The sequence below is a fragment of the Nicotiana sylvestris genome, chromosome 3 (genome assembly GCF_000393655.2).
Source record: "Nicotiana sylvestris chromosome 3, ASM39365v2, whole genome shotgun sequence".
In the NCBI taxonomy this organism is placed as follows: domain Eukaryota; kingdom Viridiplantae; phylum Streptophyta; class Magnoliopsida; order Solanales; family Solanaceae; genus Nicotiana; species Nicotiana sylvestris.
The window spans coordinates 111796224-111818308 of NC_091059.1; the positions used below are offsets into that span (position 1 = coordinate 111796224).

The following is a 22085-nucleotide window of genomic DNA, read 5'->3' on the forward strand; positions in this document are numbered from 1 at the left end:
GAAGGCTCGTGGTTGACTTTCATGCAACTTTCTTATTTTCTTCCCCCTTTTTTTTGTTTTCATGCATAACTTGGGTTTGTAGTTGTATAATTTAGGTTATTAACTTTTGCCAATTAAGTAAGTTTATAAATTGCATTTCTTAAATGAAAAATCTTAGTTACTTTTGACGAAAATTTTCTGTATGCTTTTTGTGTTACATTCATACGACTAGCCCTTTTGCGTGTACCATGTGTAGGCATGTAAAATTTATTGGATTCAAATTCAATATATAATTTGGACTATATTAAATATGCTAGTCCAAATAAATATTATGGGCTAATATAATTGAATTAATTATATAAGACCAATATATATATATAGATTAAATAAATAAGTCTTAATCCATTGGGCTAAAGTGATGAGCTCACTCCATTAAGCCCAAGATGTCATCTTCCTAGAGGCCCAATTTGGTGCCGTGTGTCAAATGACGTGGCACGCCAAGTCAAACGAAAGAGCCAATAGGACCATGCCACGTGTCAAAATGACAAGGCATGTCCAGTCACGCTAAAAGGCCAATGAAATCGCGCCACGTGTGCAAGTGACATGTTCTGGCCAATCAAATGCAGCCATGTAACACTTCAATTTAATTGGTCGGAAAGAGTTTGTTCTTATCACAACTCTTCCCTTCCACAACTATAAATAGGGGTCTTCATAACTCAGAAAAGAGACCAGAAGATATAACAAGAAGCAAGAGAGAGCTCGTGGATCAAACGCCGCAAATTTCTCTACAAGTTTCAAGCTTCAAGCAGTCAAGTTCAAAAAGAACAAATCAAGCTCAAGAACGAATCAAGATCAAGTTCAAGCAATCAAGCTCAAGAACAAGATCATCGTTCGTGGAAACAAATACATATTCAAGATCAAGCTCAAAGGCCCTTGAATTTATTTACTATTGGAAGGAAGAATCAGAGGATTCATAGAGATTGTACACTCAAATATTCGAAATAAAATACTACGATTGTTGCGATATTTTTCGGTCTTGATTTTATTTTCTCGACGCAAATTTATTGTCTACAAATTCTGGCACGCCCAGTGGGACAATCTCTACCTCTCATCTCAACTTTTCAATCACAAAGTTCAAGAACATTGAAATGGCTTCGAAGAAAATCAACTCCAGATTAACATCCACCAAGGCTGCTAACTCCAGGTTTTATGCTGATGTGGAAAGCATCCTCGATGTCACCTTTGGAAGTTTCGGACCAGTTACGAGGAGCAAAGCAAGCTCTTTAGGACAACAAGCACCCCAAGTGCCGTCCGCATCAACCCTTATTTTCGGATCTTCATCCTCAAAAGGAGCAAGATCTTCCACAAACGCATCTGAAGGAGGAAGCGATGTCGCTGCAAAGATCAAGAAAACTCTTACTCTGCTTGACCTCTCCGGCTCCAAGCACTCTGTTGTGAAGGAAGATGATGATGCTTCAAGCGATGGATCCTCCCCACTTACACCACATAGCGTGAGCAAGTCAAGGATCAATCTGTGTGAAAATCCATGCTACTCTCCGTTATCCACGACAATCATGCAAGCTATAGTGACAAACACTTCATCTATAGAGGAGCAGTTGGCAAACTTGACGGAAGCAATCGCTGGCTTGACCAAATGCATGCAAAATCAAGAGGCTAGAATTGACAAGCTAACAGACAGGGTGGGAATCTTGATGGAAGAAGAATCTACCCATGCACCCGGCAAGCTCCCAGAAGTTCTAGAGAGTGACTCTCCCCCAAGACAAGCAGCATCCACTAAGGCTATCCCTGTCTCATCTGAAGGGATGATTCCAATCGATCAACTGAAGGAGTTCATCGAAGGAACCATTAAGAACAAATATGAAGTTGCTGCCAAATCCCCCTTACATATGCAAAGTCGTACACTGCAAGGGTCGATATGTTAAAGATGCCTACTGGTTATCAACCTCCGAAGTTTCAACAGTTTGATGGTAAATGTAACCCAAAGCAACATATTGTGCACTTCGACGTGCAACAATTCTGGGACTTATGGAGATTACCTCATCAAGCAGTTTGTCCGCTCGCTAAAAGGAAATGCTTTTGACTGGTACACGGACCTCGAGGCTGGATCTATCGACAACTGGGATCAACTAGAGCAAGAGTTCCTCAATCGCTTTTATAGCACAAGACGCACAGTGAGTATGATAGAGCTTACAAATATTCGTCAATGAAAGAGGGAACCAGTTATCGACTTTATTAATCGTTGGAGGAATGCAAGCCTCAACTGCAAAGACAGGCTTAGTGAAGCTTCAGGCATAGAGATGTGCATCCAAGGCATGCATTGGGGATTGCGCTACATCTTGCAAGGTATCAAGCCTAGCACATTTGAAGAACTTGCAACTCGTGCCCATGACATGGAATTGAGCATGGCCTCCGCTGGAAATGAAAGGCTACCCATCTATGAACCTCGCAAAGTGAATGACAAGCAAGAAGTCAGGAAGTGGGGCAAGTTCGTACCCAAGTCTGAAAGCAAAGAAGCTATGAATGTCAATACGTCACCTATGAAGTTCACGACGAAGGTGAGCAATAAGTAGAGTATGAAATCCACTTCTTTTCAAGACAAGCCAAGTGGAAAGTTGACTCTAAAAGAAATGCAGGAAAAAGAGTAAATATTCCTGGATTCTGATGTACCAACCATTTTCGAAGAACTCATCGAGTTAAATCTCATCAAGCTTTCGGAGATGAAGCGACCAAATGAAGCTGGGAAAACAAATGACCCAAACTACTGCAACTATCACCGACTTGTAAGCCACCCTCTAGAGAAGTGCTTTGTCTTCAAGGATAAAGTCATGGACTTGGCTCGCGAAAAGAAGATCGTGCTTGAAGATGAGAAAGCAAGCGCAAACCAAGTCTCTATCACCTTTGGCTCATTCATTCCGGATGAATTATATAATTTTAAAGAAAGTAAAAATGAAGAATTACTGTAGAGCGACAAAGCTGAAGTCAACCAACCTGATGATGATGAAGGTTGGACGTTGGTGACTCGTCGTAGGCGCCACAAAAGGAGCCCACAAAAAGAATCAGTGGAACAACCAACAAGGAAGATGATGGTAAAAAGACCAATAAAAAAGAATCCAGTTAGGCATTTGAAGAAAGCAAAAATGGAGATGCACCACCCTCAAAAGCCATGAAATCCAGTGACCTTGGAGGAGTTTTTACCAAGTTGGTTCCGTACGAAGATTTCCCATGAGGGCATTGATGCCTCTTGTTTCCATGCTGACAAAGAGGAAGAAAAGAGTGATGACCTACCGTTGGCACCATCTTCGAAAAAACCCATCGAGTCCGCTCCTCAAGAAGTTAATGCTTGTGAGGAAAAGGTCACGTTCACAAATGACGATCTTTTGCTAGGTGACACTCATCATAACCGCCCATTGTACCTGGTTGGCTATATGCGCGACAAAAGGGTAAATCGAATTTTGGTTGATGGAGGATCCTCAGTGAACATTTTTCCAATACATACTGTAAAAGAACTTGGTATTCCCATGAACGAACTCTCAGAAAGTCGTGTGATGATCTAAGGATTCAATCAAGGGGGCAAAGAGCCATAGGCGCGATCAGGCTGGGAATCACTATTAAAGATATGCAATCAAGTGCATGGTTGCATGTGATCGATGCGAAGACTTCATACAATGTTTTGCTTGGGAGGCCTTGGATACATGAGAATAAAGTAGTTCCATCTACCTACTATCAATGTCTAAAATACTACGAGGGTGAAGTCGAGAAGACGGTAGTTGCTGATGATGAACCATTCACCGAGGCTGAGTCACACTTCGCCGATGCAAAGTTCTACTTGAAGAATCGCGTTGTGAAGGAGTTGAAAGCTGATGATGGAATGAAAAGCAAGAATGACAAACCCATAACTAAAAGAGCTGATGTGACTATTGGTAAAGCCAAAACTATTACTGAGGAGGTACTCGCCAACGTGAATAAATTTCATAAAGGGGGTAGTGCGTCTTATAGAAAGAAAGTAAGTCCCGCGCTCCAATATGTCCCTAAAAGGAAGAAAGACGAGGGCGGATCACATAATCTCCAAACCAAGACGTTAAGGGAGTTAACTCTTCCGGTAAAACGAATTGAGGTAGTAAAGTTGTCCTCAAAGCCGCTTGCAGGGTTTGTAGCCCAAAATCGTTTGCAGAATGTGGCACTCCCTACAAAGCGAACAGATGAAGGTTTCGATCCTAACGCTTACAAGCTATTTGCAAAAGCTGGATAAATCCCAATGAGCCATTGAAGTTAGGGAAGCTCCCATCAGAAGCTGCAACGAGGCAACCACGTGAAGGTCTGGGATACAAGCAACCGTCACGAGTGCACATCTCAATAAGAAGGACGAGTAGCAATTATATCAGTGTAGAAGATGAATCTGCCGCTTCTAACAGGCCTTCTGTCTTTGATTGGCTTAGAAAGTCAACTATGAGAACTTCTGTATTTGAGAGATTGGGTCCATTAAAGAAGGGAAATAAGTTCCAGAAAAATCATCGAAATACAAGAACACCCGCCTCACCCAAAATTCAGGAGATCTCTAAGGATTTCCAAAGTTTGGTTCCTTCCAGAATGAGACGACAAACAAAACTGGTGGTTTCATGTGAAGAAGTACTGAAGGTAAAGCCATATACTGTGGTCTACACTAATAAACGTGACGAAGATGAAGAAAGTGTAGGTTCTTCGTATCATGTCATTGTACAAGGCGAGAATGGCGTTTCGCCTTCGATGGAAGATAATGCGGAATTGGAGGATGTTTCGCCGTGTTATCACATATCCTTCAATGATGGGGACCCTCAAGAAGATGAAGATGCAAAAGATGCTCCACCTGAACTTGAAGAAGGAGTGAAGACGACAGTTGATGCCTTAAAAGAAGTTAACCTTGGCACCGATGAGGAACCAAGACCCACCTACCTAAGTGCTTTACTAGAAGTTGATGAAGAGAACACTTATATTGAGTTACTCAAAGAATTCAGGGATGTCTTTGCTTGGACTTACAAAGAGATGCCTGGCTTGGACCCGAAAGGTGCAGTCCATCACCTTGTAGTCAAAAATGGTGCTCGCCTTATTAAACAAACTCAAAGGCATTTTAGGCCGGACTTGGTTCCCCTAATTGAAACTGAAGTTAACAAACTCATTGAAGCTGGATTTATTCGGGAAGTTAAATATCCAACATGGGTTTCAAGTATTGTCTCTGTAAGGAAGAAGAATGGCCAGATTCGAGTATGCGTTGACTTCAGGGACCTCAATAATGCATGTCCCAAAGATGAATTCCCGCTTCCTATTCCAGAGCTGATGATCGATGCTACTACTTCGCACCCTCAAGGGTATTTATTGCTACAAGGTAATGCCTTTTGGCTTGAAGAATGCTGGTGCTACTTACCAAAGGGCTATGCAGAATATTTTTGACGATCTTCTCCACAAGAATGTCGAATGCCATGTTGACGACTTGGTGGTGAAATCAAGAGAGAAGGGCGACCACATGAAAGATTTGAGGATGGTATTTGAATTGCTCCGGAGGTACCAACTTAGGATGAATCCGTTGATGAAGAAGGGCGACCACATGAAAGACTTGAGGATGGTATTTGAATTGCTCCGGAGGTACCAACTTAGGATGAATTCGTTGATGGAGTTACTTCTGGAAAGTTCCTTGGTTTCATTGTCCGACATCGAGAGATCGAAATTGATCAAGCCAAAGTGGATGCCATTTTGAAAATGCCTGAGCCTCGAGATATCCATGAATTGAAAAGTCTGCAAGGAAAGCTAGCATACCTTAGAAGATTCATATCAAACCTAGCTGGGAGGTGCCAACCATTTAGTCACCTCATGAAGAAAGGCATTCCTTTCAAGTGGTATCAAGCTTGTAGCAATGCCTTCGAAAGTATCAAAACCTACTTGATGAAGCCTCTAGTTTTAGCAGCTCCTATACCTGGAAAGCCATTGATACTATACATTACGGCGCAGGAAAGGTCTGTTGGAGCACTGTTGGCCCAAGAAAATAGTTAGGGGAAAGAAAACTCTCTTTACTACTTGAGCAGGATGATGACACCAAACGAGTTGAATTATTCGCCAATTGAAAAGTTGTGTTTGGTGCTAGTCTTCTCAATTCAAAAACTGAAGCACTACTTTCCAGCTCATGTTGTCCGTCTTGTTTCTAAAGCAAATCCCATCAAGTTCGTGATGTCAAAACCCGTTCTTAGTGATCTACTAGCGAGATGGTACCTCCAATTTCAACAATTCGAGATTCTGTACATCCCTCAAAAGGGTATAAAAGTACAAGCATTGGCAGACTTCTTGGCAGATCATCCGATACCTGATAACTGGGAGCTAGCTGATGAACTACCTGATGAGGACGCAATGGTCGTTGAAACTCAACCTCCATGGAAGATGTACTTTGATGGTGCTGCGCATCGTGGGGGAGCCGGGGCTGGCGTAGTATTTTTCACTCCTCAAGGTGAAGTCTTGCCCTACTCCTTCACCTTGACACAACTCTGGTCCAACAATGTTGCTGAATATCAAGCATTAATACTTGGGCTTGAAATGGCCGTTGATATGAAGCAATTGCAATTGCAAGTCTTTGGTGACTTCCAGTTAGTGGTCAATCAGCTTTTGGGTAGTTATGAGGTTAAGAAGCCTGAACTACGCCCATATCATGATTACGCAAAAAAGTTGATGGGGTGGCTCAGCGATGTGACTATTCAGTATGTACCAATGAAAGAAAATAAGAAGGCTAATGCTTTAGCTGCTCTAGCTTCGTCATTAGCCCTGCTTGACCAAGCGCAAGTTACCGTCTGCCAAAAATGGGTAGTACTGCCGCCAAATGAGGTCGAAGGTGAAGAAAATGAACTCAAGCATCTTGTTGTTGTTTATGAAGTTGAGAAAGAAGAGTGTCGACAACCCATTATTGACTACTTATGCTATGGGATACTTCCAGAAAATCCGAGGAGAAGGACTGAAATCCGTCGTCGTAAACCTCGCTTCCTTTACTATAAGGATACTCTATACAGAAGGTCGTTCTAGGGAGTACTCTTGCGATGCCTAGGAGAAGAAGAAGCTTTCCAAGTTTTGCAAGAGGAACATTCCGGGGTATATGGGTCACACCAGTCCGGACCAAAGCTCCACTTCCATATAAAAAGGATGGGATATTATTGGCAAACGATAGTAAAAAATTGCTTGGACTACACTCGAATATGCAAGGCTTGTCAATTCCATGTGAATTTTATTCATCAACCTCCTGAAGTGTTGCACCCGACTGTTGCATCCTGGCCATTTGACGCTTGGGGATTGGATGTTGTTGGACCACTGCCAAAGTCCTCTGGTAGGCACCTATACATCTTGGCTGCAACTGACTACTTCTCAAAATGGGCTGAAGCTATTGCTCTTAAGGAAGTAAAAAAGGAAAATGTTGCAAGTTTCATCCGAGTAAACATTATTTATCGCTTTGGCATTCCTCGTTACATAATAACGGATAATGGAAAGCCATTCGATAATAGGTTGATGAACAAGATTTGTGATCTCTTTGGCTTCAAGCAACGTAACTCTTTGATGTACAATGCTGCCGCCAATGGTCTAGCTGAGGCATTCAACAAAACTCTATGCAACTTGTTAAAGAAAGTTGTCTCCAAATCCAAACGAGATTGGAATGACTGTATGGAAGAAGCTCTATGGGCATATAGAACGACTCATCGCACGCCAACACAAACGACTCCTTATTCACTCATTTATGGAGTCGAAGCCGTCTTGCCACTTGAGCGTCAAATACCTTCGTTACGACTGGCTATTCAAGAAGGGATCACTGATGAAGAAAATGCTCGACTTCGATTAGCAGAGTTGGAATCTCTTGATGAAAAGAGATTGGAAGCTCAACAGAGTCTTGAATGTTATCAAGCTCGATTGTCTCGCGCCTTCAATAAAAGAGTTCGTCCGAGATCCTTTCAAGTAGGAGATCAAGTCCTTGCCATACGAAGACCCATTATTACTTCCCATAAACCTGTAGAGAAGTTCACTTCAAAATGGGATGGGCCATATATCGTACAAGAAGCTTATTCAAGTGGGCTTACAAGCTGGTTGATGCAGATGGTATGAGAATCGGCCCTATCAACGACAAGTTTTTGAAAAAGTATTATCCATGAAGTTGCAAGTCATAACACTCCTCGACCTACAAGCCTAAACTGCAAGTCATGATGCTCCTCGACGTAAGAGCCTAAACTGCAAGTCATGATGCTCCTTGACGTATGGGCCTAAACTGCATGTTGTCACACTCCTGGCCCGCAAGAGTATAAACTGTGTACGAACCCCCCCCAAAAAAAGTCTGCTAGGTTGAAAATCTCAAAAGAGGCGGCCTAGGCAAAAGTCAGGACGTAAAAAAAAAACTACCCAGCCTGAACTACGGTATGACTTGATCCTCTTCACCGAGGTACGTAGGCAGCTTAGAGTTTCATTCTAAGTTCAGTCACTTAAGTTCAAAAGATACATATTGCCCCAATTGTTGTTCGAATGAAGTATGAAGGAATGTAAGATCAAGCTGAAATGCCATCCTCCTACTGAACTTTGACCTCATTTGATTTAAAGGGGGCAACCCTCCTTGGTAAATTGATATCTTCAATGGGCCGATTTTAGAAGGATGTCAAGTATTTGCTTTGAAGTCCAGGGATTCTCTATGTTTTCAGGTTCGCCAAACCTTCAAGTTTGTTGGTCTCCAAGTCCGCCCTCTACCTAAAATAAAAGGGGGAAGAGAAGCGAGGCGTCAAAAGGAAACACAAGTATAAGGAAATGATTGCTTGGCGTAACGTTTCAAATTCAGTGAGATTTGAACCCCAAGATATTTGTGAGAATATGGCTCTTAAATTTCGATTTATTGCAAGTAAGACGTCTTCCGATCTCGAGGCTTCCATATCAAGATACAAAATATTTGGTGAAGTCGCGCAAATCTGAAATTGTCGGTGTATCAGAATTTAGTGTTGACTTCGAAATATTATATGAATGTAGCCATAAGGCATTAAATCTTGAATTTTGGATATGTTATATATTTGGAAGTTAAGTTTCCAGTAGATCAAACGGTTTATGATTTCGACGTTCCTACTTCAAGATTCAAAACTTTTGGTGAAGTCGCGCAAATCTGAATTTTTCAACGTGGTGGAACCTAAAGTTGATTTCAAAATATTATCTGGGACGATTCTGAAGTTATTTGATTGAGAATTTTGGATATGTTCTAGATCTTGAAGTATAGTATTCCTGAAGTCAAACGGTTTGCAATTTCGATATTTCCACACCGAGATATAATTTTTTTTGGTGAGACTGCGCAATCTGAAATTTTCAACACGGTGAAATCTAAAGTTGGTTTCAAAATATTATCCGACGCGATTCTGAAGGTTTTTGATTCTAAGTGTTGGATATATTTTAGATATTGAAGTCATCAAACGGTTCATTATTTGGACTCTCCCACAACAAGATATTAATCTTTTGTTACAAGCGCGTAAAGCTGAAAATTATGCGACTAAGATAAAAGTCGGACAATGTAAAGCAAAAGAGAAGCTAAAATATTTAAGCCCTCGAAGTCTCCAAGTTGAAGTATTCAAGTCCGTCGGTATTCAAGTTGAAGTCCCCAAGTTGAAATCTTCAATTCCATCGGTCTTCAAGTTGAAGTCTTCAAATTCGCCGATATTCAAGTTGAAATATTTAGGCCCTCCAAGTCTCAAAGTTGAAGTCTGCAAAGTCCGCCAAATCTTCAAAGTTCTCCAAGTGTTCAAGTCGATGTCGTCTTCAAGTTGAAGCTTTATAACTTTCCAATCTTAAGGTGGACATATAAGTCCCTTTGCACCTTAAGTTGGCCTCTTCTTGGGTTTGTCCTTAAAAAGGAACTATAACTTTCCAATCTTAAGGTGGACATATGAGTCCCTTTGCACCTTAAGTTGGCCTCTTCGTGGGTTAATCCTTAAAATGAACTATAACTTTCCAATCTTAAGGTGGACATATGAGTCCCTTTGCACCTTAAGTTGGCCTCGCCGATAGTAGGGTCGCTTTGAGAGTAATCTCTCCGATAATCGGGCCATTTTGAGAGTAATCTCTACAAGAATCGGGCCACATTGAGAGTAATCTCTCCAAGAATCGGGCCATTTTGAGAGTAATCTCTCCAAGAATCGGGCCATTTTGAGAGTAATCTCTCCGGTAGTCAGACCACTTTGAGAGTAATCTCTCCAAGAATCGGGCAATTTTGAGAGTCATCTCTCCAAGAATTGGGCCACATTGAGAGTAATCTCTCGAAGAATCGGGCCATTTTGAGAGTCATCTCTCCAAGAATTGGGCCACATTGAGAGTAATCTCTCGAAGAATCGGGCCATATTAAGAGTAATCTCTCCAAGAATTGGGCCACATTGAGAGTAATCTCTCCAAGAATCGGGCCATTTTGAGAGTAACCTCTCCGGTAGTCGGGCCATGAGAGTAATCTATCTAATATTCGGGCAAGGATGAATACTCATCCCCTCACACCCCAAGATTGTCTTCTTCATGCGTGGATCATCTTATTGAAGACATATCTTTCTCGCTTGACCTAAAAAAAAAAAAGAAAAAAAGACAACAGAAAAGAAAGCACAAGAAAAGAAGAAGAAATTACCTTCGCGTCAATGCTTCCGAGTACACGAAACTAGACTCAAATAACTTGCAAACATGCGGATTGATACTGAACAAAGATATGCGCATGTGTTTATATAGGGAGTGAAAGGCAGTTGTAAGGAAATTTATTCCGATGTGGGAGCAGTGAATATTATAATCCAAAAGGAATTGGGTTGTCCTAACCTAATTGAAAAAGAAAACTACATGCAGTGATTTTGGCATTCAAGTTGATGTGCAAGTGATGTTGATGTGCAAGTGATTAAATTAAGGAGTTCTATGATGAATAGGATAGGAAAATCCTAACGTGAACTATATTTCTATCCAATGCCCAATGTTATAATAATGTTGTTTTAAATTTTCTAATGTGAGGCACGTAAGATTATAAGTCAAATAAAGCCTTTGAGCTTTACAACTGATCCATGTGCTCCAGAATGATCATGTGAACTTAATGAAAGAATTTACGTGAAAGAACGGTAAAGATATGTTGCCTTCGTTAAATACTTCAAGTCTAGTCATTAAGGTCTACAACTCGACAAGTCTTGAAGTAGGGGCATTTGTAGGCATGTAAAATTTATTGGATTCAAATTCAATACATAATTTGGACTATATCTTAAATATACTAGTCCAAATAAATACTATGGGCTAATATAATTGAATTAATTATATAAGACCAATATATATGGATTAAATAAATAAGTCTTAATCCAGTGGGCTAGCCCATTTAGTTGGGCTAAAGTGATGAGCCAACTCCATTAAGCCCAAGATGTCATCTTCCCAGAGGCCCAGTTTGGTGCCATGTGTCAAATGACGTAGCGTGCCAAGTCAAACGAAAGAGCCAATAGGACCATGCCACGTGTCAAAATGACAAGGCATGTCCAGTCACGCTAAAAGGCCAATGAAATCGCGCCACGTGTGCAAGTGACATGTTCTGGCCAATCAAATGCATCCATGTAACACTTCAATTTAATTGGTCGGAAAGAGTTTGTTCTTATCACAACTCTTCCTTTCCACAACTATAAATAGGGGTCTTCATAACTCAGAAAAGAGACCGGAAGATATAACAAGAAGCAAGAGAGAGCTCGTGGATCAAACGCCGCAAATTTCTCTACAAGTTTCAAGCTTCAAGCAGTCAAGTTCAAAAAGAACAAATCAAGCTCAAGAACGAATCAAGATCAAGTTCAAGCAATCAAACTCAAGAACAAGATCATCGTTCATGAAAACAAATACATATTCAAGATCAAGCTCAAAGGCCCTTAAATTTATTTACTATTGAAAGAAAGAATCAGAGGATTCATAGAGATTGTACACTCAAATATTCGAAATAAATACTATGATTGTTGCGATATTTTTCGGTCTTGATTTTATTTTCTCGACGCAAATTTATTGTCTACACCATGTACCAATGAATATTAAATTTTCAAAAATTACATTAAAATTATAAAGAAGTGTGGTCGAGGTATAAAATGAAAAATAATATAAAAAAAAAGTTTTTAAAAATGAAAAAGATTATTCGAGCTGCCTTTGAAGGTTATGGATATGGACAACTATTATACACATATGGAGGTAAGCTAATCAATGGCGAATCCTGTATTTGAAGGTAATGAATGCTTACTATTAATTAGTGCTAGCAAATGATGGGAGGAGTCGGATTGATATGCACGGATTGAATACGTTTTAGACAACACGAATAAAATTTCCGAATCACTCATATTTAATACGAATAAAACATAGATTAAATGACAAAAAATATGAGTATTCATATTTTCTTGAATATTATCATTATTGTGAGGATTCCAAACCACAATATAGGTTGTCAAATTTGGTGGTGGTAAATTGATTATATTTTTTTGTACCACGATGAACTAAGGAAACAGCCTCTCTACCTGCATTAGGTAGGGGTAGGATCTGCGTACAGACTACCCTCCCCAGACACCATCTGTTGGGATCAAACTGGATTTTTTGTTGTTGTTGTTGTTGTTACCACGATGAACTAAATGAATTGAAGAAAAAAAACCCGGCAAAGTTAAGAACAAAAGGGAAAGCCATGTAAAAGGGAGACGAAAGAAAAGTCAAAGAGTGCACTACGTAAGAATCAAACTCCGGATCACGCAGAGGGCATACTTAAATTCCATTAACCTGTAGCACCCACCAGTCTGTTTGAGTAATGAGTGCTCACCTAAATAAATATTTATTTCATGACAAATTATCTATAAAATTATATGTCCGATTTCATGGGCAAATGGGTGCTTGAGCACCACAAGTCTGTATGTGGATCCGCCTATGAAGCTAATCTATAAAATTTTTGGCAAATGAAGGTCACGAGCACGAAGAAGAACTGGTAATTTAGAAGATGCAAATAAATAAATTTTTGTTCTCTTGGTTGGCTTAAGCTATGTAACTTTATGAAAGATATTAAGAGATTTATTTAATTTTTTTAGTGTACCAAAAAAGAACAAAGAAGAGTTGGTGTCCTTTAAAAATAACTTTTTCAACTAATACACATACTATATATTAAGGTGATTAATATAAAATTCATAAGACAATAATCACTAAACTCAAGGTTGATTGAGAAATAATAAAACTTAAAATCCATTGAAAAGATGGTAACGATAAAGTGATTCAGTTAAAATACTTTGATATTATCTAAAATGCAAAAATAATAATAAAAAGATAAAAATAAAATTAAGTCAGTTGAATATAGATCTCGACTTTGCCAATAGTTTGTGAGAGATAACTACTAATTCTATAAATATGTAAAAATTGAGCATTAGTTGAGTTCATAAGTTATTTTTTAATTAGCTAAGCCGAAGCTCGAAGTACAATTTGAGCTAAAATATCACGATATGATGTTATCTTTTGCCTCATAAGCAATTATGGATATTAATTTTGACCAATAACTTTTTCTAATTTTAATCTTTGACAAGTTTAAATAAGAAATTTAACGATAACAGTGGATCTTTGGTAATGTAGGATTAAAAATACTTATTTTTTCTAAAGTTGTGCACTGATCAAATATCGTTTAGCCAACTAAGTACGATCAAGAAAGACTTCTGTTCTATTTCAATGATTGTTTTGTTATATGATAAATAGAGAAATTTACACAAAACAAAGGATGGCTCAACAAATTCAGTAGCCTAGCTAAAGCCAAATTTTAATAAGAATCCAAATTTTATATATTTATACAAATATATGCAAAAAATTTAATGTTATCTTTTCATTTTTTCGTACTTATTTATAGTGTAGTGTTCTTACAAAATACAAGACTTTTAACTTCACTTAGGAATATTATTATTTATATTAGTAAGGGTTATTTCAAGTTAATTAGATATTAGCCATATATTTGTGACACATTACCTTGGATCTTGTTGTAAAAAAAATTATCTACTAATATGAAGATTTCAGTAGTTTAATTTAAAGTTCTAAAATATTTATAATGTTAAAAACGTAGACATTCTTTGTTTATTTTCTTTTTATACAAATTTTGTTACTTTTCTTTTAAACTTTAATATTGACTAAACAAAAATATTATTATGTATTTCACCGTCAATACTTTTTGGGTCTTAAAATTTTGGGCCTAAAGGAAACTTACTAGCCTCACCCTTGACTTGAGCCACCCATGGTTTGTTGGACGATCGAAATTCGAGACGATCAATCATTCCTCTTTCTTGGACATAAAACTATATAAAACTATAATGTATAGAGAATCATTTCTTAAACGGATAAATTCAAAATAATTTAAAGAAATGGTCTCGGGTCTCCCCCTATCAATTTGAGATATCTGTCTCATGGGTAAATACTTATTCACATCGGGTGTTTATACAAACTATATTAACTCACCATGGTTAATTAATTTAATTAGATGAGAATGCATATAATTTATTATGGTTAAATGATTGAAGTCGATATGCAAGACACATGTCATGTATCTATTGGTTTGGTGTAAACACCTGGTGCGGGTAAGTTTTACCTTGTCTCATGACCCAAAAAAGGATATCTTTGTCTCGTTTGAAATGAACTGTTCCAATTGTATACGGTCGAAATCAAGTATGCCCGATTTCACGGGCTCGAAGAGTCGCTCCAAGCCCGAGTTCAGGATGGATCGAGTTCAAGCCCGATGGACCAAGCTCGAGCCTGATGACAGAGTACAAGACTCGAGGATCGAAGTACGCAATGAGCATCGAAGCCGAGTATGACCGACCCCGAGATGATGCCGTTATGAGTTTGTAACAGAGAAAGTAAGATTCCCGCCACATCCCCAAGATCATGGCCTAAATTCCGGAATAGATTTGTATAAGTTAGTACGAATTTGTACTAGGCGGTTAGACAACTGTCCCAATAAGATTCCTTACTATAAATAGAAATGTACCTTATTTAGGGTTCTTCTACTATATAAAGGGGGCCCCAATCATTTGTATCCATCATCAATCATTGGCAAAAGAATATACTCTCTTACTTTCTTGCTCATTACTCATAAAAATTGTCCTTTAACTTTATTGTTCTTGACCTACCTCGAGGCCACCTTAGCTCGAGGTCGAGACTGGCTTGCATACTGGTTTGATTTTACTTACTTCTTTCATTCATACGTTAGATTTCTTAGTTATTAATTAGTATTGAACTAAATCACATATCTTTAAAACCATAAACAAGTTTAATTGTTACTCGTATTTTTGAGGTAAACAGTTTGGCCACCGTGGGGGTAAAGATAATAGTGGTTATTTGAGTACTGATTTTGATAACACACGTTATTTTCACACTTGTTCTTGTCAAGAATCTTTGTTTTTAGTTTAAAACATGTCAAACTCATAGAACGCACCCGTACACGGTGATGATGGTCTTGGATTTCATGGGGAACAATAATGTAGCCGCTCCGAGAACCGGTGTACCACCGATTAACCCTGGGGAAGTGCCTAATGTGAAACCAGTTCATGTTAGTTCACACATTGCTTTGAATGCGGATTTGGGAGCAGACTCCGGAGGAAATGTACGCAGGGAAGTCCGATCTGGTGGTCAAGGAACATAGGGTATATGAGATGGGGGAGTTAGCCTCCAAGTAATATTCGAGATGTTACAAGCTCAACAGATTGCTATCGCTCAGCTTCAAAGTCAGCATAAAACTCCAAGTGTGGTCGAACCAGAAAACACTCGCCGTACTGAGCCGGTGCCAGAAAGATCGAACAGTAATGGCTCGAGGACTGATCCCACAATTATGAGGATGCTCGAGGAGCTCACCAAAAGAATCGAGTCGGGGGAGTAAAAGATTGAGGATGATGACAAAAAAGTGGAGACGTATAACTCCCGTGTTGATCAAATACCGGGGGAACCCCCGATCTTGAAAAGATTGGATACCAAAAAATTCGTGCAAACGCCGTTTCCCTCGAGCGCGGCTCCGATGCCCATCCCCAAGAAGTTCCGTATGCCCGATATACCTAAATACAATGGAACGAGCGATCCTAATAAACACATTACCTCGTACACTTACGGGATTAAAGGAAACGACTTAAATGATGATGAGATCGAGTCGGTATTGTTTAAAAATTTTTGGGGAAACTTTGTCAAAAGGAGCAATGATTTGGTATCACAACTTGCCACCGAATTCTATCGATTCATTCGCTATGTTAGCAGACGCCTTCGTGAAAGCACATGGCGGGGCCATAAAGGTTGCGACAAGGAAATCAGTCATTTTTAAGATAAGACAGAGGAATGATGAGATGCTAAGGGAGTTCATATCCCGATTTCAAATGGAGAAAATGCAATAACCACCGGTCTCGGATGATTGGGCCGTTCAAGCTTTTACACTAGGGTTGAATGAGCAGAGTTCGATCGCGTCACGATAGTTGAAGCAAAATCTGATCGAGTATCCAGCTGTGTCTTGAGCAGATGTACATAATCGGTATTAGTCGAAGATAAAGGTCGAGGACGACCAGCTGGGAGCCCCTTCGGGCTCAATTCATCCAAATAGATTGGCAGTTAAGCCCCTGAGGGATACAAACATGGAACCAAGATCAAATAGGGAACGGTATCAGCCATATGTCGCAAATCGAAGAAATAACAGTTCGGGGAGCAATCCTCCTCGGAATGATCGAAGAAATGATCGAGGGCAAACTTCTCGAGGACTTATGAGTAAGAGTGGTTTTAACAAACCTACCGATCTTGCAGAAGCACCTTGGCAATCAGAGTATAATTTCAGTGTCGATGCGTCGGGGATCGTATCAGCTATTAGAAGGATCAAAGACACCAGGTGGCCCAGACCTATACAAACTGATCCTTCTCAAAGGAATCCAAGCTTGATGAGTACATATCATGGCACTCATGGCCATAAGACTGAAGACTGCAGACAGCTTAGGGAGGAGGTAGCTTGATTGTTCAACGAGGGTCATCTTCGAGAGTTTCTCCGTGATCGAGCTAAGAATCACTTCAGAGAAAGAGACGCCAATAGGAAGAGTGACCAGGAAGAGCCACAACATGTAATTCATATGATGGTTGTCGGGGTCGATGTTTCTCAAGGGCTATATTCAAACGTACCAAGGTGTCAATCACCAGAGAAAAACGGACTCAGAATTATGTGCTCGAGGGCATCATATCGTTCAATAATGACGAAGTGGAAGGCATTTCTCAGTTGCACAATGACGCCCTGGTAATTTCTATCTTGTTAAATAAAATTCAAGTTAAACGTGTTCTAGTGGATCCAGGTAGCTCAACAAACATAATTAGATCAAGGGTCATAGAGCAGCTCGGCCTATAGGACCAAATTGTACCTGCATCTCGGGTCCTAAACGGCTTCAACATGGCAAGTGAAACAACAAAGGGGATATCATCCTACCAGTAGACGTGGCCGGGACCATCCAAGATACAAAATTTCATGTCATTGAAGGTGACATGAGATATAATGCACAACTTGGGAGGCCATGGATCCACAACATGACCCTTTATCAGATCATGAAATTTCCAACAATTGATGGGTTGAAAACAGTTTACGGAGAACAACACGCTGCAAAGGAAATATTTGCAGCCGATGAAGTGACACCAATACCAGCACCTTCGACCTCGAAAAAATCGAGCACCAAAGATAAGCAGATGGCCAAATAGTAATCACCGTCCCCAGCCTTGACATAATCGGAGAAACAGGTAATCGAAGAAGAAGAAGAAGGGGATTTCCTTACACCTCGAACTTTCGTTGTTCCTGAAGAGTCGGATGCAACCATATCTATTGTCGAGGAACTGGAGCAGGTCATACTAATCAAGTATATGCCCGAAAGAAAGGTATACCTGGGAACGAGGTTAACCCCTGAACTCAGGAAAAAATTCATTTAATTTTTTATCGATAACATGGATTGTTTTGCTTGGTCCCATTTAGACATGACAGGGATCCCACCAGAAATAACAACACACCGGCTAAGCCTCGACCCCAGGTTCAAACCAGTAAAGCAAAAAGAAGGCCCTAGTCTGAGGTGAAGCATGCTTTCATAAAGGATGAGGTAACTAAACTTCTTAAAATAGGGTCTATTCAGGAGGTAAAATACCCCGAATGGTTAGCCAACATGGTTGTAGTCCCTAAAAAGGGGAACAAACTTAGAATGTGCGTAGATTATAAGGATTTGAACAAGGCATTCTCTAAAGAATCCTTTCCACTACCTAACATCGACCGCATGATCCATGCCACGACCGTACACGAGATCCTTACCTTTCTCGATGCCTACTACGGGTACAACCAAATTAAGATGAACCCGAAGGACCAGGAGAAGACCTCGTTTATCACTAAGTTTGGAACATACTATTATAATGTAATGCCCTTCGAGCTAAAAAATGCAGGAGCTACATATCAACGCCTAATTAATAAAATGTTCGAGGAACAGATAGGCAAATCAATGGAAGTTTACATTGATGATATGTTAGTTAAGTCCCTGTACGCAGAGGACCATTTGATTAATTTTCAGGAAACATTCGAAATCTTGAGGAAATACAACATGAAACTTAACCCCGAAAAATGTGCATTCAGGGTCGGCTCAGGAAAATTCCTCGGCTTCATGGTATCAAATTAGGTAATCGAAATCAACCCCGATAAGATTAAGGCGATCGAGGATATCACCATCGTAGATAGTGTGAAAGCTGTACAAAGGCTAACCAAACGAATAGCTGCCTTGGGCCGATTCATTTCGAGGTCGTCAGATCAAAGCCACAAGTTCTTTTCCTTACTCAAAAAGAAAAATGATTTCGCATGGACCCCAAAATGTCAACAAGCATTGGAAGAATTGAAGCGATACTTATCGGGTTCACACTCCAAAGGTAGATGAAAAGCTTTGCTTATATTTGGTAGTGTCCGAGATAGCGATACGTGGGGTACTAGTTCAATAAGAGCAAGGTACGCAGTTCTCTATCTATTACGTAAGTCGAACTCTAGGAGATATTGAAACTAGATATCCACACTTAGAAAAATTAATACTTGCATTAATAAACGCATCTAGAAAGCTAAAGTTATATTTCCAGTGTCACCCGATATGTGTGTTAACCACTTATCCTCTCCGAAATGTTTTACATAAGCTCGAGTTATCAGGCTGGTTGGCCAAATGGGCCGTCAAACTTGGTGGGTACGATATCGAATATCAACCCCGAACGGCCATCAAGTCTAAAATCTTAGCTAACTTCGTGGCTGATTTTTTCACCGACCCTCATACCCGAAGTGGAAAAAGAACTTCTACTAAAATCGGGTACATCATCGAGGGTATGGACCATCTTCATGGACGGTGCCTCGAATGTAAAAGGGTCCGGGCTTGGCATCGTTTTGAAGCCACCTACAAGTAACACTATTAGACAATCTATTAAAACTTCTAGGTTGACTAACAATGAGGTCGAGTATGAGATAATGATTGCAGGTCTCGAGCTAGATAAAAGCTTGGGGACAAAAGTCATTGAAGCCAAATGTGATTCTCTGTTGGTGGTAAACCAAGTAAATAAAAGCTTCGAAGTTCGAGAGGATAGGATGCAAAGATATTTGGACAAGCTACATGTAACCTTGCACCGGTTCAAGGAGTGGACTCTAGATTATGTGCCTCGAGAACAAAACAGTGAGGCCGATGCACTTGCTAACTTAGGGTCATCAGTTGAAGAAGATGATATCCTCCTAGGGACTATCATCCAATTATCGAGATCTGTAGTAGAGGAAGGTCATGCTGAGATAAATTCTACAAGTTTGACTTGGGATTGGAGGAATAAGTATATCGAATATTTGAAAAATGGAAAGCTCTCATCGGATCATAAAGAGTCAAGGGCTCTACGAACAAAGGCTGCTAGGTTCATATTGGATGAAGATGGAACATTGTGCAAGAGGACATTCGATAGACCATTTGCGATATGCTTAGGGCCGGGCGACACCGATTATGTTCTACGAGAAATCCACGAAGGCACTTGTGGGAATCACTCCGGCGCCGAGTCCTTAATTCGCAAATTATTAGAGCAGGATATTATTAGGATAGCATGGAAAAAGACAATAAAGAGTTTGTTAAATAGTGTGATAAATGTCAAAGATTTGCACCGATAATTCATCAGCCCGAAGAGCAACTTCACTCAGTCCTGTCCCCATGGCCTTTCATGAAATGGGGAATGGACATCGTCGGCCCTCTACCAACGGCCCCAGGTAAAGCTAAATTTATTTTGTTTATGACTGACTACTTTTCTAAATGGGTGGAAGCACAAGCTTTTGAGAAGGTCAGAGAAAAAGAGGTTATTGACTTTATCTGGGACCACATTGTGTGTCGATTCAGGATACCTGCTAAAATCGTATACGATAATGGGAAGCAATTCATCGGCAACAAGGTAACGAAATTCCTCAAAGCACACAAAATAAAAAGGATTTTATCAACACCATATCATCCCACCGGAAACGGGCAGGCTGAATCGACAAACAAGACTATCATTCAAAACTTGAAGAAAAGGTTGAACGACGCTAAAGGGAAATGGAGAGAAGTTCTGCCCGAGGTTCTTTGGGCATATCGAATGACATTGAAGTCCAGCATGGGGGCAACCCCGTTCTCCCTAGTATATGGCTCAGAGGCTTTGATTCTATTCGAGGTCGGGGAACCCAGTGCTAGATTTCGACATACATTGGAGGAATCAAATCATGAGGCTATGAATACTAGCCTCGAGTTATTGGATAAAAAGCGAGAAGTTGCACTTGTTCGGATGGCCGTGCAGAAGAAAAGAATAGAGAGATATTATAATAGAAGGACCAACCTTCAACATTTTGGAATCAGGGACTTAGTTCTACGAAAAGTCACCCTCAATACTCGAGACTCGAATAAAGGGAAACTAGGCCCAAATTGGGAAGGACTGTACCGAGTCATCAGAGTTATCGGTAGAGGATCTTACAAACTCGACACCATGGAAGGCGAACAATTGCCAAACAATTGGAATGTATCACTACTCAAACGATATTATTGCTAAGGTATGACTTCTCCTTTTCTCCATTTGTATTTAAAACTAACTCATTGTAGGTGTTCGATAGAAGATGTCGAGGGCACCTTTCCACACGAAGATCTTAGGTTTTAAAGTATGCGTTGCACTCTTTTTCTCTTAGATCAGGTTTTATCACAAATGGGTTTTTCCGGTGAGGTTTTTAATGAGGCAACAACTATGTGCTACCTAAGGAGAATTCAACAGTATCCAAGGCTTCTTTTCAATCAACCTCGAATACTGGGGGGCATCATCCTGGGAGGTTATATTTTCGGGCAAAATACTTCCCGCCAAAGAGTGTTTCGATAGGAAAACTTTATAATGGGCCAAATGGTCAGATGAACTGTGTCCATATAGAATAACCGAGCCCCTATGGCAAAACATGTATGCATGTATCAATTATTCAAAGAAGCATTCTTTCTATATCAAAATACTTTGTGTCTCAAAGGAATTTGCTACTATACGAACTCCATACTTGTGATTATGTGAGAAACAGCTCAAGGGCCAAAACACAAATACACCCCGAATACTCGGGGACTATCATCGCAGTGCCAAAATACAAATACACCTTGAATACTTGGGGACTATCATCGACAGTCAACAAGTCTAAACTCGAATTCGTATGACCTCAAAGAGGCATCCCTTGACATAAAGGCCAAGGCCATCAAACTCGGGGACTTTAATTTGGGAAACAAGTCCAAAAGATATACCCGAAGGCTACAATCATATTAAAGGCTACGGCTAAAATAAAGCCCATGACCGAAATATAAGGCTATGGCCGAAATAACGCGGCTCGGAGACGTCCTTATTCCGCAATAAAAACAGGCCTTCGAATTCTCAAAAAACCAGTTAAATAAAGGCTACCCTTGGCAAAATAATCAAAGGGCTTCGATAAAATCGGCCCTCGAAAAACCTTAAGAGGTATCGAATTATCCAAATGAAAATGTGCACTAAGGCACTAAAAATAAAGGGTTCCGATCGACACCGAACCCTCAAAAAACCCAGTGGGTAAA

General features: G+C 40.0%; 1 protein-coding gene across 1 annotated transcript; it reads left to right on the forward strand.

Annotated features, from left to right (window-relative positions):
* Positions 1-19486: 19486 nt before the first annotated feature.
* Positions 19487-20161, forward strand: LOC138887839 (uncharacterized). The gene has a single exon (XM_070169630.1). The coding sequence runs from the start codon at positions 19487-19489 to the stop codon at positions 20159-20161; it is 675 nt and encodes a 224-aa protein (XP_070025731.1).
* Positions 20162-22085: the final 1924 nt, after the last annotated feature.

Bases quoted from the DNA above. Each gene is read 5' to 3' on its own strand.
- LOC138887839 (XM_070169630.1), top strand. From the start codon at position 19,487: ATGATTGCAGGTCTCGAGCTAGATAAAAGCTTGGGGACAAAAGTCATT.